The sequence below is a fragment of the Botrytis fragariae genome (genome assembly GCF_013461495.1).
Source record: "Botrytis fragariae strain BVB16 chromosome Unknown tig00000797, whole genome shotgun sequence".
NCBI lineage: Eukaryota > Fungi > Ascomycota > Leotiomycetes > Helotiales > Sclerotiniaceae > Botrytis > Botrytis fragariae.
In genome coordinates this window covers 785,169-800,947 of record NW_023501013.1, presented here as the reverse complement: position 1 = coordinate 800,947, position 15,779 = coordinate 785,169, and the positions used below count along the sequence as shown (strand labels likewise).

Below are 15,779 nucleotides of genomic sequence, written 5' to 3'. Positions count from 1 at the left end.
AAAGCATAATTTGCACATGAACGTATTTTGTACTTCACTGACCCTCAAACAATGACTGTCTCAATACTGTCACCCGATCACTAACCGATCACTAAAATCCAGCAGCGAGGTACGGTTCAGCCGTATTGAACCCGTACTGAACCGCACCACTCAGTATCTACTTAAGCTATCACCTTTGCAAAATCCTCAACTTCCATATTCCTTCTTCCATTTACAATAACTTCTCCTACAAAGTTACCTCACAGTCAAGGTCAAGAAACATCAAATCTTGATATCCGAATTTCAACCACAATTTCAACCACACAAATCTTTCCACCACAAGAACCTCAAACTTATTTTCTACTACAATCAACTTCCAAAAATTCAGGCCGATTCTCTACAACAATCTTAATCATGCCGCGAATGCTTGACTTGCCGGTTTATTACACCGACGTTCAATGGCGCGCATTGAAATCCAGTACGTTTAAACTACTTCAATCACTAATCCTCCATCTCAATTCCACAAGACCCAGTGAAGCAGTTCATCTAACGTGAAATTAGAAGCCAGAAACAACCATCCATCTATCTCACCTAGGAATGCGGAGATCATCATGGAGACTACTAGAGTCTACGATGCTATTTGTATGTTGCCCTGCCAATGCTTTCGTCGCATATCTGTTGCAACCTCTGTTTTTTGCGGGCAGAAATAAAATTGCCAGTCCGAAATAACTTTTGTGCGAAATTCTAGTGAAAGATGAGGATCCGACACCTCTTCCTCAATTTGCGGATTCTATCACTTATAACAAGAGACAAGTCAACAAGTTTGTACTCTATGATAGACGTATGTATCTCCTTTAGTTCATTTCAATATTCCGCGTACAGTCTAGCATTCTACCTTGCCCCGTTGTTTCAATCAGTCAAGATATCCGATAGTTTGGATTAGCAGACTTAATACGATTGCTCAGTGTTTGAAAAGAGCACATCATTCAAAATGAATCCAGCTTTTCAGACTTTCAACCATGATATTGCCTTGAAAGATTTTCATTATTGGACTGTAATCTAAACTATCGGTGGTCCTATTTCTGGCCTAGATGAATCTCGCACGTCTTGCCTAGTCTCCTACTAACTCAATAATAGATGCAAAACATGGTCATATCACCGTCATGAGTCCTTGCTACCTTCCTAAACGTCGCCCTGAAGCTCGCGTTGGCAAAGCTCCGAAGCAGGTTGGCACGATTATCAAACCAACAAGAGATCCTAGAGGATCCACATTTGGCTTTATTAGAGGTCCCGAAGTTGCCGTAATCGAAGAAGAAAAAGAAGCAGAGGAATTGACTGTAGGGGAAGATAAGGCTATCGGTGGGAAAAAGGTTTCGACCAAGAAAAGCGGCCCGGCTGGGAAGAAAACTCTTGCTGAGAAGAAGAGGAGTTCACGTTTGAAGTCGAAATTGGGCGCCAGCGACGATTTCGTTAGAAGAAGCTCGAGAAGAATCGGTGGTGCCGTCGCCGCGAGTGCTGATATCGACATTGTTGCGGGGACTCCCGAAGCAGAAATTGTGACTCGGGAGATGAGAAAGCTTGCGGATTATAACTCTCCGGGGTCAAGAGAAGGTTCCTCTGAAGGCGATGAGTTGGCCAGTAACTTGAATTTCATAAACGGTCCTCCCATTCCGTACAAATCGCCATACAGTCATCCTAAGCTCGTCTACCAGTCTCCATATGCACCCATCCCAGACGCCTACGAAAACGTCGCAAGCCGCGAAGCCAACATATCAGCTCCACGCACCATTACTCCCGACGCCGAAGACAATTTCTCAAGTCGCCAAACATCCACATCAACCCCACGCGTAGTCATTCCATACGCCGCCAAAAACTTTCCAAGTCGGGATACAACTGTCTCGTATCCACATGTAGTTATTCCAGATGCTAGCGACCAGTTTTCAAGTCGCCAAACTACCATATCAGCTCCACGGTCAGTCATCTCAGATGCCGAAGACAACTTGGCAAGTGGCGATACCACCATATCGTATATATCCCAATAGTGCTAGTTCCATGATTCTAGAATCGTGATAGAAAACCCGTCCTAGATAGTTTACTTGGCTCATATGCAGAGAGGTGGGCAGTTAGTCGTAGGTTAAGAAGATCAGTCACTTTATGTAGTCACTGAATCTTGGGTGCATCAGATATCCTGGAGAAGCTCGAGTCAAATCTTGAGCACATACTATGCAGACTATTATTAGATAGCTAAGCATCAATAACCAAAATATAATTTGAATATCAGTCATTAAAATTCCACTTCGAGTTGAAGACCTTGAAATTGAACTGCCCCTTCCCTGTTGATTTTGTGACTTGTTCGTTGATGTTATCTTACCTCTCATAAATCCTTTAGCAAACCACAATATTTCGCTTCCCATAGAATTCTAAAGAGTCAATAAAATGGCACCATCTCACCCCTCAATGATTGGATATATCCCAGAGCAAAGACGAAGAGCACCTGTTAAGAGAGAATCAAGGCAAGACAAACCGACTCTTCAATTATCTTACCCATGTCCATGAATTTCTGACGAAAACCCGGAATTGTTTTCACTGACGTATGTATATTACAATATCCGCATAGAATAGCGACAACAAATATATTCTGAGAACTTACGGCTCCATCAAGAAAACAGCAGCGAGAAAAGATAATTTGACAATAAGTACCCAAATTTCTAGTACACAGCAAACCTACCAAGGCTGAAACCTGACGCACAAGGCAGTAGAATTGCAAGTGAACGAGCAAATAGCTTCACAATCCCATAAGAAATTTTGATGTATCATGTACTGCTATCCCCCTAGTTCAAGTACAGCACCAGAGCGAGGTATCTATACAAAAGCATTTCTCCATCATCCAGTAAATAGCTGAGAGATGCATGATCCAACAACCTCAAAACGATTCTCACATGAAAGAATACCTTACAAATCTCACCCGACTCACTATCTGAACATCTCACGCGGACTGGATATCATACCGTAAACAAACCTTGGTCAAATGGATTCCAAGACCACGTGTGGTTTCTTAAACCATGAAGTCCCTAGTAACTACTTACCAAATCAGTGATTTGGTAAAATGACCTTCACCCCCAAGACAGATAGTTCGTTGTCTTTCTTGATCGTTGAGAGGTCGTCAAATCTACTGATAATAAACCGAGGCGAAAATCCAACATGACAGTGAGAAATACGCTGAAATGATGAGAAGACACCCACCGAATCAAGGCATGACGAAAAGAAAGCGCAGCGACAGCGAGAAAAGAAAGTCAAGCGAGCAAAGTTACCAAAGAGCTTTGATGGACTCCCCTTAAATAGCCTACGTGAAAAACAGTAAATGGAAGAGTAAATGAGATAGTTTTTAGACCAGTAGACCTAGCCCTTTTTATTTGGTGAAATTGTAGCTCGTAACTCTTGAGGATTTTGAAAGGAATGTGTGGCGTATTTATATAACGAGAGCTCAACATTGACCGTCCGTAAATAAGCGGTATGTCACCCGGCCTGGGTCAGCATCACATAGAAACCATCTGTGTATAGTGTAAATAGGTGTACATATTGTTTTCATGCGCTTGGATATCTAAGTCATATAATATTTTGGTCCCCCTGAACCTTCCGGGACACTCCAATTGATATCCTGATCCGGCACCTTAATATCACATGTTTTACAATGAATACAACTAAGAGGGATTAGTATCAAGGCAACATATTGAGATGAGAAACTTACTTTTGCGCATTGATTTGAAACCTCACTCCGATATCCTTTGTTGAATCCTCAACATACTCGTACACACCAGCCGGGCAGAATCTGTTTTCAATACCCTTGTACTTTGGGTATTCCATCTCCGCATGCTTATCCCAATCCTTGACCTGCAAATGAACTGGTTGATCTTCCTCGTGATTTGTACCGGTACGACTAACACTTGTCAAGATATCAAATGAGATCTTACCATCGGGTTTCTCATATTCAATCTTTGTACATTGGTCGGCAAGCTTGGTAGCCGCAGCATCAGTGGATTTATGCTTCAATGTCCAGGGAACTTTACCCTTGAGAACATATGCTTCGAGTCCAGAGTACATAATACCACCATATAGCTTTAGTGGTGAATGGAATGAAGGCCGCATATTTCGTACCTCCTTCAATTCTTTCCAGATATAGGATTTGCGCAATGAATCTTCATAATCATACAAGAAAACCGACGCGTCGTCGTTTTTCTCCAATGCAGTCCATGTTGCCTCTGCAGCAAGCATTCCAGATTTCATAGCGGTGTGGGTACCCTTGATTTTTGGAACGTTGAGGAAGCCTGCAGTGTCACCAATCAAGGCGCCACCAGGAAAGGCGCATTTCGGTATCGATTGGAAGCCTCCTTCATTAAGAGCACGAGCTCCATATGATATGCATTTGCCGCCTTCTAGAACATCTTTATAAAGTGGATGATGCTTCATCTTTTGAAACTCTTGATATGGTGACATCCAAGGATTTGGATAATCGAGTCCTACCACAAGTCCAATACTCACCAGATTGTCACCAAAGTGATACATCCAGCCACCACCATATGTGTCTGCTGGGAGAGGGTAGCCCAGGGAGTGAACAACTTGGCCCTTCTTGAACTTTTCAGGTTGGATTTCCCAGACCTCCTTTATGCCGAGGCCATAAGTTTGTGGTTGACTATCTCTACGGAGGTCAAATTTCTTGATGACTTGCTTTGTGAGACTTCCATGGCAACCTTCTGCGAACAGGGTTATTCTTGCGTGAAATTCCATTCCTCTCTCGAAACTATCCTTGGGTTTGCCACTTCTCGAAATACCTAGATCATTGGTAGCGACACCTTTGACAGATCCATCCGACTTGTATAAAACTTCTGCTCCTGCAAAACCAGGATATACTTCAACTCCAACCTCTTCTGCTCGATCTCCAAGCCATTTTGTGAATTGATTAAGACTGACGATGTAATTGCCGTGATTGTTCATCTGGGGCGGGGCAGGTATAGGAATCGCGCTACCTTTGGTAAGGAAACGCATCTTGTCACCCGAGACGGGAGTAACATTTTCGAATCTATTCTCATTGTCCTCCGCGAGCCAATCTGGGAATAATTCGTTGATAGCCGTAGGTTCAATGACCGCGCCAGAAAGGATATGTGCCCCAATTTCACCCGCCTTTTCTAAGAGTATCACCCTAAAATCTTCATTCCCTGCTTCGTTTGCGAGTTGCTTTAATCGAATGGCAGCACTTAAACCAGAAGGACCTGTGAATGTTAATAAAATCCCTTGGCATGTGATAATATTCTTACCTCCTCCAACTATACATACATCAACCTCATCCGACTCTCTCTCCACCGATTTTGGATCAAAATCATCTTCGACATCTGCCAATCGTCGAGGGACTGTAAGAGAGAAAGCGCGTCGTTGACCAGCAATTAATGATGAAGCAATGCGGGGTCGCGACGTGGGATGTATGAATGATTGTTGAAGAATTCGCGGACATTGAGTCGCAATCCTGGAAGCATTTTGTCGCGCGACGTTACGCTGCAGACATGCCGTGACAGCCCTTGAAGAAGACATGATTATTGTCACCTCATATCAATTGTTCTTGCTTATGTTTAAAGTACAATTCATTTGCCTCTTGACTCACGAATGCGCTCAGAGTTCGAGTTCGGGTTCGGCGAAATTCTTCAAAGCTTCTCGTCTCGGCAATACTGTAAAGCTAGAACCTCGGACCAATCATGTGTCACCCGATTGAAAGCCATTTCAGCTGTAAGCAGCCAATTGAAAGCAGTAAATTGATTCAACAACATCAACATTATCACGAAAGCGACAACATTGTTATCGTTGCAAGAGTCAGGGAATTGTCTATCATTACTATTCGGAGATTGGGTACTTGACAATCTGGTGGATGCGGAAAGACTAAAGTGTTATTTTTGGTAACGAACGAAGATACCTAGCCATTCTCGGTATTGTACTGTACTTTGTGCTATATCCTCGGAAGCGGTTCAGCGGGGTCGCAATCGGATCGGAACGATAGCCCCTCACAAATATGTGCTAGTGCTTCACGAATAGTCTCATCTCCAATGTCAGCATTGTTTACCACTGGTTGCCTTTCTTCAAAGAGTACCGCTTCGTCCATCATACATCGGACTCATGCCAAGACATTAGAACTGTGGGTGTAACTTACGAACGTTGTCTTGTTTGCTCCGCGGTACTGATACATGTCGTGGAGAAGATCGTGATAAACAGAGTCCAAGCATAGATGTTATCTCCTAAGACTGGATCTTTAAGTCAACTGGGTATTTTCATTTACTTACTCAACCATAATATCAATGTTCTGGAAGAACTTGCGATGCGTGGTCGAATGGTCCATTGGCACAAAGCCGCAGAGAGATCGGTTTGAAGGACCCGTCAAGTAAATTTGCTCAATTCACCATCCGTTCAACGACTCCAGTGCACTTCCGTATTCTTTTTCGAATTGAACAAATTACGACTTCCATCAAGACTTCCATTAACCTGAGAACTTGGCGAAATATACGTGCCAAGGTATGTTTCTCATATACAAGACTTGGGATGAGAGCTTTTCCATTATTCAGATGATACCAAGCAATTGAAGATGATACAAACAACAGTTTACGTCTCTTAAAATAGGACACTTGATACTGTGCTACCGTTACACTTTCATTTTTTTGGCGCGGTAGTTCACACATCCGATGATCTTTGCTGGGGCCCACCCGTCTCGGAAGCATTTGACACCTCCTTTTCGTTTGACGCTGTAGCCGAATTGGTTTAATCGACAGTTTGAAACCCCGGTTTCTACACTACCGAATTGAGAACTATCTCAATTTGGTACAATTGTCCACCCCGATTTCCATTTCATTTTTACGAGAGATCCTCAGATTTGGTTGCAAAGATACATCCCATTTGAGACGATTGATGCTTAAGAAGCTTATTTTTCGTCTGGAACTATATTCCCGACGAAGCTAACCTGAATTCTTTTGTAGTTCACTCCCCATGGGCGTGGGCGTGGGTACCAGAGAATCAGGGGTTTGTAGAATAAACTTTACATCATACAACATCTACTGATTCCCAGATTCTAATTATGGTGCCTTTCATGGTTCTTGCGTGAAGACCGATACTCGTAAAAGGTACGATGGGGTGTCTGTCAGCATACGATCAACAAACTAAACTTTCAAATAAAGTAAAGATCAGACGGGCTAAGCATGAGCTGATTATCTTCCTTTCCATGGCGTCTTATGGTTTCAAGAAGTTCGAGATTCTATGAGGTCCAGATCAGCCATTGTTGTCGAACTTGAAGATAAAAGCCTCGAAAGCCTCATGAATTATATCTTTATTCTACATCAACACTTTATCTCTTCATCTCTTTGTGTGTCTGTTTTATTTCCCTTTACATTTGCATTCTATCAAGAGGTAAGTCTCCCTATTTTCATATAGAATTGGAAAATAATAACAATTTATAGCTGTGCTTTCTTACTTCATTACTTTTTCTTACATAACTTGACAGCTTGACGCTTATTACCGTACACATTTCATCATGAAGGGTTTCGGATCTATCTTAGCATTTATTGCTATCTCTGCCACGCTCGTTTCTTCTCGAGCTTTGCCAGAGAGCGAGTCTGATCTCATTGCTAGAGCACCAGTTCCAAATGGTTAGTCAATAGCACCTCACAGGGAATAGGCATAGCTAACAAGATCAGTATTTGAGTTCTATGCGCGATCACCAAAAAATCAGCAAAATAACGGTGGCGATGACGAAGATGACAATGATGACAACAATACCGACGACAACGACAGTGCTGGTTAGTCCTTTGGTTTCATCTTATGTCTTTCATTTATACTGACTACCACTTCTAGCTAATGCAACAACCAATGCTGCCGCAGATAATCCAAAGGCAAAGGGAACTGCCAGTCTCAATGTGAACGCCGCAGCTTCAACCGGAACCGGAAAGAAAGGCAAGGCAAGCAAGGTTTGTCCTACCATATACTTATCCATATGTCTCACAATACTAACTCATCCCAGGGAAGTGCAAAGGCAACAGGTGGCGTAGCACAAGCAAGTGGTGCAGCAAAAGCAACTGGCGCAGCAAAAGCAACCGGCGCACAAGCAGCCGCCGCTACCTCTACCACAACCGCCTCAACCGCCAAGGCAGGCAAAGGGGATGCCGATCCCGCTGCAGCCGGAACTAGCACCGGCGACCAATCTCTCGCCGGTGAGATCCAGAGCGAGCTCAGCTCACTAGGTCTCCGTGGTCTTCCTATTCTTGAATCAAGAAAAAAGAACAAGAACGGTACCGCTAATGCCACTGGTACTACTGGTGGTAACAAAGCTGCTTCGACCGGTACTGGAGGCAAGAAGGGTAAAGGTGCTAAAGGGGCTGCTAAGCCTACGGGTTCTAGTGTAGCTTCGAGTGCTGCTGCGTCTGCGACCAACTAGTTTTTATTTCATTTTAAATATAGTTTGGGGTGTTTGAAATGGATTTGGGAGGGCTCGGTTGGACAATAAAAATTGGACCAGGCGGTTTGATACCAGTCAACTGGATTGATGTCCACATGTTATACTTTAGATGATATGGAGTTCTGAGCTATAGACTGAATGAAAAGCAATTTTAATTAAATATGTTCTGTTCGTTGAGTGAAAAGTTCTAGTCTTGGATCATCCATTTCTTCTCATCATATTGCACTCAATTTCTGTTCAAGTCGAGTTTGAGTTTGAGCTTGAGCTCGAGCTTGAATAGCTTCACCATGTGATAATAATGAACTTTCTACTGTTTTTTATACTCCAGTCGTGGTAGTCTTCTTACAATAGGAATTACCCTCGTGCTTTACTCCATGTATCACAATTATTACACAGTACTGAGCCAGTATAATGATACGTCACCATGATGAAAACCCATTTCTCATCTACCGCACATATTGACAAGAGTCACCAGCCACATCCCCTGGGGAATATAAAATAATCCTTTCATCCAACGATCACACTCCAAGCTCTATACGCATCGCGCTTGGGAGAAATTTTATGTGACTTTGGATATGGATTGCTAGATGCGACTTCCACACACAGTCATATCAGTGAACATCGCTCGAAATCCAGCGAGTGCAAAAGAATCGGCAGATACTATCTGATTTTATATTCCTTGTCGATGATACATATTTTTCTGCTTACTGCAGGTCAAATCCACCACTCTTAGTAGCTACTACTGCTTATCACGACTGATACCAGAAGAGTATAGCCAAAAATGCATTTAAAGAAGGGCCACAGAATATTATAAACCAAGCAGAATAAACTGTTCTAAACGGCACACCTAGCTTCCATTCTAGTGCTGATTAGAATAACTTGTTAAACCTGTTTCTGGGGAGTCATCGGGGGAACCAAATACTCATCTTCACTACTAGACTTCAAGCAATGACACCCCAGCTTTCCATCAGAGCTTTAGAGGCTGGGGGTTTCAAAACTAAATGCCTAAAGTGACTCCAGATCTCTGGACTATTGCCTTTTCGTTTTTTTCCTGTCTGCAGCAACTGAGCCGAATTAAAGCTGCGAACTAGTCTCCCGATCGTAAGTTGCTTGTATGTTTTTCTTATTTGCGTATTCAACAAGGCCTAACAAAGATTCACTCACTTCCAGTACTCAAGAAACACAAAATCCGAAAGAAGCTTACAGCTCAGACCGATGTATTTTCATTCTCTCGCTGTATAAAGTACCATCTCTACTGATTCTGACCTTGTCAACTGAATGGAAAAGGCTCCTGGTAACGATGTCCTATGGAGACTTTGGTGACTGATTGGAAGTACGATATCTTCTAGTTGTAGATCGTCTGCCTGATATGGACTCAAAAATTTGGCACTGGTGGTTTGGGGCGTGAAATTTGTTCTATTTGTTCGTATGGTTCTATTGTCGTTCAATTCACTCTTGTTGTCACCGCATTTCTTCTTGTTCCTCTAAGCTGCGATATTGAATGTCGAAAAAACATCGATAATGTTACCGGGTGAATCTCATACCTAAATAATCAACGGCAAATCCACAACGCAGTTTAAGAACCAGATTACAAAAAGAAGCTCTCTGAAACTGAGCATGTTTTTGACAACGGTCATTTTTCTTTAATTTTCAAAACTATGGGACCCTGCTGTCTTTGAAAGGTCTCTACATAGATTATTCTCAGCCTCCAAGTTCGAGCTTCTTCACCAGCATATCATCATCTCCTACTGGCCCCACGCTCTTTCTTCGTCTAGTTCCTTATTCACACTGCCACATTCACTTACTACTTCGATTCAAAGTTCGTGTTATATAAATCTTTTTACATCCTCATATACCGACAAGCAAGCATCTACCTTGATACTTTTCGACTAATGTACACTTGCAGGACAAGAAAAGCCCTGGAAACCGCTAGTCAAGAGTCATTAAAATTGCTTAAAATACGACGTGTATCGTGTGTGAGATACTTGGGAAAATACCCCGAAGTAAGTTATTACCATAGGTGTCGAATGTCTTTCGCCGGTATTGGGTATTACTGTCATCGAATGCTCAACTGAGTTGTCGTTGTCACTGAAAGATTATCGATTTCCATTTATCAAGCAGACGCTTGCCCAGCCACCTTGCTCATGGCCGCAGGTACAAGCTGTGTGAAGGATGGGTAATGCTGTGGTATGGCATATTGCTTTCAAATCGACAAAACTGCTCCTTGCTTACGTCGTACTTGTTCCTTTGTCCGCATTTTGTGCTAGAGCACTATTTAACCAAGTCTCATATATTTAAACCAAGGAATATGAAAACTTTTCATGGGATTCACTCCATTGAAGAAGATATAGACATCAGCTCTGATCATTGCCCCCTCTTTCGAGTTTTGGCTCATGCGTGGACAGTATCCACTCCTAGCCCGTGGATTTTATCAAACTCATCAGGTCCGGTTTCTCTCTAGCTTTACATAAAAGGCTCTCTGTGGTTGATTCTTCAGCGACAAAATTGCTCAAGAATCAATTTACAAGGAACTCAAGAACTAGATGAGTCTACTGCCGGTTGCGCTGTTTGTCAATTCTGGGGAAATCCTTCTCCAGACACAAAATTACTGTGGAGTTTCCCCCGAAAATAGCTTAAATACAGTGGATAAATGACGGTGATTCTCGCTCCGACAGTCAATTTCCTAGGAGATAGCTTTTATTATTTTCATTGATTGGGCAAAGTTATTTCTCTTGTAACTATAGCTACACGACAACTGCATCGAAAGTTCAGACCAAGATTATTGGAGTCACATTGAATGATGAACGAGAAGCATGCCGAGATGTGTCTCTTGTTGTACACTAAATTATGGCTTGTAAATTGAGGAGCAATGATGATATAAATACCGGGAGAACATAACTTCATCACCTCGCGACATTAAAAGTTGATCTAGAAGCCTCGTCTATTCTTGGAAAGATGTCTTCTCCGTTGATTGGTCGATCTTACACGTAGGTACTCATGCTTGCTCCATGGTTATTGACTGCATCTCGAGTCTTCGTATAGTATCTTCACGACTATCACCAACGACAGAAACCAATGGCTAAGCCTTCAACTCGGTGCAAAAGAGGGTTTTTTAGGATACCACCAGAAAATGTCCAAGGATTTATCCTATTGCTGCCTACTACTCGCAACTTACACTTGGCGGCTTCACATCACTGGAGCATGATACTTTCATCCTTGACAGGTAAATATCGTCGAACGTAAATCTTATCGTTGAATATTGTTATCACTGTCATAGAAATCGATTCTCCAAACTTTCTTCTTCCACCATACTAGTGTTAAATATCAAAAATCCAATTGCATCGACATAGACACTTTCAGATTAACTTAGGCTCCATTATAGTGCGCCTCCTTGTTGGGTGGACTAAGGCTTGCTGGTGCTTTGAGTTTGGCATTTTATGCAGTGAGAGAGACTCTTTCATAAGGAACCCATGATTCGGTAGCCCATTGTCCATCTTATCTAAGTATTGAATTCTTCGCCATGCTAAGCCTTGTGCTCACCTCTTTGTTCCCGCTGTTGTTTAACAAGGTCTCACAAATAAACTATAAAAGCCCCATTCGAGTGACCAACTCAGTTATTTCTCAAGCAAGGGAATATGGACGGCCGCCACTGCTTCACGAAGTAGTTGGTCAACTTTCCACCTATCATTGAGCATAAAGTGGGTTTATATTCACCTGCGGCTCGTCAGCAACTTTCCATCTCTTGTCATGTAGATCCGAATCAATTTATCAGATGTACTCTTCTCATTTTTTGTCGTTGTGTGAAAATATATCGGCGCTGTCACGAAAAAGCGTCAAGAAAACAAGAGTAGTGAGTTCAAGAAAATATATAGTTGCTGTTAATTTATCACAACGACATTGGGTTAGATCTTTAGAAGCCATCTTTTAATATTAGGATGAATTACCTAGTCTGGCTCATTCTCCAATATGAACCGGGGCACATATACCAATTTCTGGGAAATCGTTGCATAATGAATGGTTGTTTCTCCCCCTATTCTTTTTCCGTGGTACGCTTTTACACATATCTGTTACCCTTACTTGGAAGATCTAAAGGCTCCTTATATATCGAATAATGAAAGAAAAGTATTCAAGACACCCAACGAGACCCTGAAATTCACCATATTCAAAAAATTAGAAAACTATCAAGGTATCCAATGATTCACACATCCAAATCACTCAGCCGTTTTAAGAAAAGGCAATCAATGCACATCGCGCTTCGGCGTCCTGAATCTTGATTCCAGCTTCGGATATAGAAACTGTCAATGTAGCAATTCTATACAATTCAAAACAACAAAGAACGACGATATGAGGAGGCCCGAGGGAACATGTCGTTTTTCTTGAGATGTTAAGTACCTCCCCAGAAAGTTGGTATATAAACATTTTGAACAATGAATCCTATGAGCTAGTCCCCGCTATATACGACAAGAAAATAAGGGGAATATTTCGTTTGAGATATGAGAATGAGTGTTGACTTTATGTATGGGAATATGACAACAATACGACTAATTTGTCAATCTTGGGATAGAATAGCAATGCTATGTTATGGGAATCACGGTGGAACAATTTTATTGGAGTATACATTATAGGATAACTTGCGTTTTCGTAGTCTATTCAATATTGCTATTGGTATCTACTGCCGCTGAAAGATACTTTCATGGTCAAGTGCAACTAGATCTTATATTCGGGAACAGCCCCCTAATGTGTACCCCCAGAACCACAAATCTGGAAAATCGTGATTTTTTTCAGATTCCGGGCAAGAGTTACGTGCCATCCTCTGACTAGTCTTAGAAATTTCCTTCTCCTCGACTCGGTTGTATCTAGAATTTCAACTACACTAGATCTAGATTCTTATATAGAAGGTAGCTATGTAAAATTCTCAGCTCTTGGATCTTCGGAACCACTGCAATGAATTGTCAATCTACACAAAAATGTACACCCTCAACTTCTCTACCCTTTCCATTTTTAGTACTCATCACTCAGCCCACTCACATTACACTTCTGATACTGTATTATAGATAGTACACTTGATACCATTGCATAAATAGCAGTATCAAAGCTATTCGTCTTCTCTCATCTCAAGCACCAAACCATTAAAGGAGAAAAAGCGGGAATCAGGCCCGTCTGACTCTTAAGATAGCAAGTGGCAATGGATTGCCTTCAACGCTTGTTATTCTGAAAGCGAAGAGCTAGGTATGATCAAGAGGTTCTCGTTGCTTGGAATTTTGAGTTGTCATTTATGATCAAAACGTGCATGGGCAACAAAACTTTTCACTGCCAATACTTTCCCAAGCATTGTTATCAACAACTCATATCCCACTTCATATGTCACACCGCACCAGGGAAGATGCTGCCTTACAAAACTTCCCAGAAATAGCGTAGAATGATTTCGGTAGTAGCACTTCTTTGACAACATCCTCAAAGGACTTTGAGACAGTTCAGTATGTGTTCACGATACCGAAAAAGAATACCAGAAGTCTATTTTATGGACCCAGCCACTGAGATCTAAATAACCTACATCAGTCAAGCTGTTATTCACTTCCTTAACCACTTTTTCTTTCCACAAAACCACGATAGCGAATGTAAAAATTGTCAGATGTTCCTAGCCTTTCCAAGCGGGCGCCAAAGTAACAAGTAACTTGACGATGTCACAAGTTGAGTCATTATCTGGTAGGAGATGTAGCGACCGCCAGCTTTCTTCAAGATATTGCACACTCGCTATCAACACTGATCTTGGTGGTCTTACTGTCCTGCTCGATTATGACCCAGATTAAGTTTGATTGTCGCTTCTGCTGTAACTTCTGTCATTGCCATCTTTGTTATTGTCGATTGTCCTAGATGTAAAAGAAACTCTACCTCCTCCTCAACATTGAATCATTAATGTGGTCAAATGGAAACACAACGTACGGCTAGACACAGGGACTACCGGCCTTTTACAAGCGATTTTCACTCCCTATGAATCTTGGAATATTTATTCTACAGCCACAGTATATACCCAGCTACAGCTAGATGGTTTATCGCACAGAATTCAAGTCACAATCTGACTGTAAACGCTTGATCAGTAAGTACTGTATGATCCTCAGGTACAATTTCTGACCAAAATTTCGAGTCACCAGCATTCCTTGTCCCCATGTAGGGCATTACTTACACCTCCTTACTTCTCCTCCTTCTCTTCCCATTTACGACATTTTATAGAACTTGATTATCTTCACAACTAGATTCATTGCATCCCATCATCGAACGTAGAGACAAATAAACGCACAATTATCAATCTGGACCAAGAAGAAAAGCGCCTTGCTTTGCGGCTTCGTTCTCCCCAAAGATTGTAAGTATTGCACTTTTGATTCTCTTCCAAGCGATAACTGATGTAATTATACGCGGAGGTTTAAGGCCCACTACATCGAAACTCTATTCAACTTTCAATTATCGAAAATCCATACTTACTACTCCCAAGAAATTCCCAACGCTCAAAAGCTAATACACTACCATCATCATCAGCCACTGGCACGATGGTATCCTTTTCCAAACAAAAAGGCAGATTCGTGAGATCCAGGTACTTTTCAAGTGGGTAAGGCAGAGTTCAATAACGGAAATGCAGGACATATACTCTCGAGGGAGCAAGGTGTACCTTGAACTCCGCAGACAAAATGCCCAGCGCGCATGAAGTCAATGTAACCAAGAGACTCTTCCCCCAATAGCTAGAGTTCATGGGCTGGAGAGATAGTAAATTTTGAGCTGTGTCTCCGCGATTTTGTCGCGAAAGTTGTTTCAACGGGAAGTTGTAAACGTGTGACACGCGAGAAAGATGACACTTTGTTGTAAGTCCAGCAAAGTCGGCCTTTGTAAGTTATGAGGCGAACGAATCCATTGATTTACAGACGCGTCTTTGGGATCAGGATCGGCCTGGATTTTGATTTCCTAGGCTCCTTATTATGGAACTGCGGGTAGACAGTGGTATGATACCGATTGTGTCGTCGGATTCATTGTCACTGAAAGAAATTCGGTCGCGAAGTGGTACCTTTGCTTGGAATCAAAGAACTTAGCATTCAAGTGGCTCACTAACCAGATGCTCAAGGCATTTGGTAGTATCAGTATGCTTACTATCATTGATATGGCGTTTAAACCAGTGGTCGATGAGTGTTGCCGGAAAGGTCGTGCGCGGGAGCATAAGTAATGGCGCAAAGCGATTCGAAACTCTATGCAGCATGCTTTGTGAAATTTTGGTTTAGACTAGCAAATCTTAAAGAGATCTTCCTAAGAATACAAACCCGTTGATGCTCGA

General features: G+C 42.1%; 5 protein-coding genes across 5 annotated transcripts; 2 read left to right on the top strand and 3 right to left on the bottom strand.

Moving 5' to 3' along the window:
- Nucleotides 1-393: 393 nt before the first annotated feature.
- On the top strand, nucleotides 394-2,021 carry Bfra_010633 (uncharacterized protein; the record flags this gene model as incomplete). The annotated part of the gene is made up of 4 exons (XM_037340964.1): nucleotides 394-457; nucleotides 541-621; nucleotides 728-820; nucleotides 1,117-2,021. 4 exons carry the CDS (start codon nucleotides 394-396, stop codon nucleotides 2,019-2,021), a joined length of 1,143 nt encoding a protein of 380 aa, XP_037186607.1.
- Nucleotides 2,022-3,576: 1,555 nt separating this feature from the next.
- Nucleotides 3,577-5,562, bottom strand: Bfra_010632 (putative electron transfer flavoprotein-ubiquinone oxidoreductase protein; the record flags this gene model as incomplete). Its single annotated transcript, XM_037340963.1, has 3 exons — nucleotides 3,577-3,680; nucleotides 3,728-5,246; nucleotides 5,292-5,562. 3 exons carry the CDS (start codon nucleotides 5,560-5,562, stop codon nucleotides 3,581-3,583), a joined length of 1,890 nt encoding a protein of 629 aa, XP_037186606.1. The 3' UTR covers nucleotides 3,577-3,580.
- A 110-nt stretch (nucleotides 5,563-5,672) lies between these two features.
- Bfra_010631 (uncharacterized protein) lies at nucleotides 5,673-6,208 on the bottom strand (the record flags this gene model as incomplete). The annotated part of the gene is made up of 2 exons (XM_037340962.1): nucleotides 5,673-5,859; nucleotides 6,177-6,208. The coding sequence occupies 2 exons, from the start codon at nucleotides 6,206-6,208 to the stop codon at nucleotides 5,673-5,675; spliced, it is 219 nt and encodes a 72-aa protein (XP_037186605.1).
- A 1,332-nt stretch (nucleotides 6,209-7,540) lies between these two features.
- On the top strand, nucleotides 7,541-8,440 carry Bfra_010630 (uncharacterized protein; the record flags this gene model as incomplete). The annotated part of the gene is made up of 4 exons (XM_037340961.1): nucleotides 7,541-7,655; nucleotides 7,704-7,805; nucleotides 7,861-7,973; nucleotides 8,027-8,440. 4 exons carry the CDS (start codon nucleotides 7,541-7,543, stop codon nucleotides 8,438-8,440), a joined length of 744 nt encoding a protein of 247 aa, XP_037186604.1.
- A 6,324-nt stretch (nucleotides 8,441-14,764) lies between these two features.
- Bfra_010629 (uncharacterized protein) lies at nucleotides 14,765-15,481 on the bottom strand (the record flags this gene model as incomplete). The annotated part of the gene is made up of 5 exons (XM_037340960.1): nucleotides 14,765-14,859; nucleotides 14,942-15,053; nucleotides 15,105-15,209; nucleotides 15,374-15,400; nucleotides 15,461-15,481. The coding sequence occupies 5 exons, from the start codon at nucleotides 15,479-15,481 to the stop codon at nucleotides 14,765-14,767; spliced, it is 360 nt and encodes a 119-aa protein (XP_037186603.1).
- Between the last annotated feature and the right edge of the window lie 298 nt (nucleotides 15,482-15,779).